The following is a 2121-nucleotide window of genomic DNA, read 5'->3' on the forward strand; positions in this document are numbered from 1 at the left end:
GCCGTTATTATTTTTCAATTATAAATTGGGTAGCTCAAAAGTATGATTTTTGGATGAACATGGGCTAAATTGAAATAAAGTTAGCATATCAGGGTTTAGTTTTCTTAATCATATACAGGTTATCATAATAAAAAGGTATCATTATTTTGGATTGTTTTGAATGGCTACTTGATTTATGATAGGATTTAAATTAGGATTAAGATTATAATTAAAGAGATTCTTGGAATGTGATAAGATTAGGTGTCAGTGCTAAGCTTTCTCACTATTAGTATTATCTTTGAATCCGTCTTAAAGAGTCTAGTGATAAAATTATATTTGATATAAAACATAAGGGACCTTAAGGGTATAATTAATGATGAAATATCAATTCCTTTTCTATTTAATCTTAGGTAGGCTTTATATCTCCATCAACAACCTATCTTTAGTGAATGAAATGACTTAAAATATGATAGGAATTTTCTTTTTACTCTCACTTGTTTTTATAGTGTTTATAGGACTGAATGAGTATTCATTTGGGCCCTGAATTACGAGTTAGGTTGAGTCTAAGGGAGAATTAGAGTTTATATGGGCAAGAAAGTCAAAGTTTGTGTCAAAAAGTTTGGGTCTCAACATGGTAGATAAAAAGAGACATGGCACTGGGATTTTGAAAGCTCTGATTATGCTCTTTCTTTTTATTCCAGCTTTTACCTGCCTGATTTTGGTTTAGCTTCTTCACCATGGTGTCCCCTCACAGCAACGGATCCAGTGCTACATATTTCATCCTGATAGGTCTCCCAGGATTGGAAGAAGCTCAGTTCTGGTTGGCCTTTCCATTATGCTCCCTCTACCTTATTGCTGTGCTTGGTAACTTGACCATCATCTACATTGTGCGAACAGAGCACAGTCTACATGAACCCATGTACATCTTTCTTTGCATGCTTTCTGGCCTTGATGTACTCATCTCCACCTCATCCATGCCCAAAATGATGGCCATCTTCTGGTTCAATTCCACTACCATCCAATTTGATGCTTGTCTCCTACAGATGTTTGCCATCCATTCATTATCTGGCATGGAATCCACAGTACTGCTGGCCATGGCCTTCGATCGCTATGTGGCCATCTGCCACCCACTGCGCCATGCCACTGTGTTAACATTACCTCGTGTTACTAAGATCGGCATGGCTGCTGTGCTACGGGGTGCTGCACTTATGGCACCCCTGCCTATATTCATCAAGCGCCTACCATTCTGCCGCTCCAATATCCTTTCCCATTCTTACTGTCTACACCAAGATGTCATGAAACTGGCCTGTGCTGATATCCGTGTCAATATCATCTATGGACTCATTGTCATCATCTCTGCCATTGGCTTGGACTCAATTCTTATCTCCTTGTCATACTTACTTATCCTCAAGACTGTGTTAGGTCTGACACGTGAAGCCCAGGCAAAAGCATTTGGCACATGTGTCTCTCACGTGTGTGCTGTTTTTATATTCTATGTACCTTTTATCGGGTTGTCTATGGTACATCGCTTTAGCAAGCGACATGATTCCCTTCTTCCTGTCATCATGGCCAACGTCTATCTACTTGTTCCTCCAGTGCTCAACCCTATTGTCTATGGAGTGAAGACCAAGCAGATACGGCACCGCATCCTTCGTCTTTTCCAAGTGAACAGGGAGACTTCAGATCACTAGTTGTCAGTGATCAAACTACTTTTTCTTTAAAAGTTCTTCAGTTCAGATTTTAATATCAACATTGTGGAAGACAGTATTGTGAAAAATATTCCTCAAGAAAAACAAGACTGATCCTTTGAAAATGAAATGGGTTGAAGGATCCTCCTGTGAATAGAAGCAAAAAATCATTTGCTTTTAACTCCTACTTCTCAACAATTTTTCCTTTAGTTTTTTGATAAATATAACTGTTAAACCCTGAGGTGATTGTGGTTGGAGTGTTATTACTTGACCATTCAGTGCAAATATCTAAATTATTTAACATAATTTGTAGCATTATGAAACAAGTGTGTGGACATCTGAAGTACATTTACCAAAGGTTTATACATGGCAAAATTAAAATAGATACAATATTATAATATATCAGACAATCTGTTTTACTTTTCCTCTGTTTTTTATGTTTTAGTGCTCTGGA

General features: G+C 37.6%; 1 protein-coding gene across 1 annotated transcript; it reads left to right on the top strand.

Annotated features, from left to right (window-relative positions):
- The first annotated feature begins 716 nt into the window (after positions 1-716).
- On the top strand, positions 717-1670 carry LOC101551067 (olfactory receptor 51E1). The gene has a single exon (XM_004618225.2). The coding sequence runs from the start codon at positions 717-719 to the stop codon at positions 1668-1670; it is 954 nt and encodes a 317-aa protein (XP_004618282.1).
- The last annotated feature ends 451 nt before the right edge of the window (positions 1671-2121 follow it).

The sequence above is a fragment of the Sorex araneus genome, chromosome 6, assembly GCF_027595985.1.
Source record: "Sorex araneus isolate mSorAra2 chromosome 6, mSorAra2.pri, whole genome shotgun sequence".
Classification (NCBI taxonomy): domain Eukaryota; kingdom Metazoa; phylum Chordata; class Mammalia; order Eulipotyphla; family Soricidae; genus Sorex; species Sorex araneus.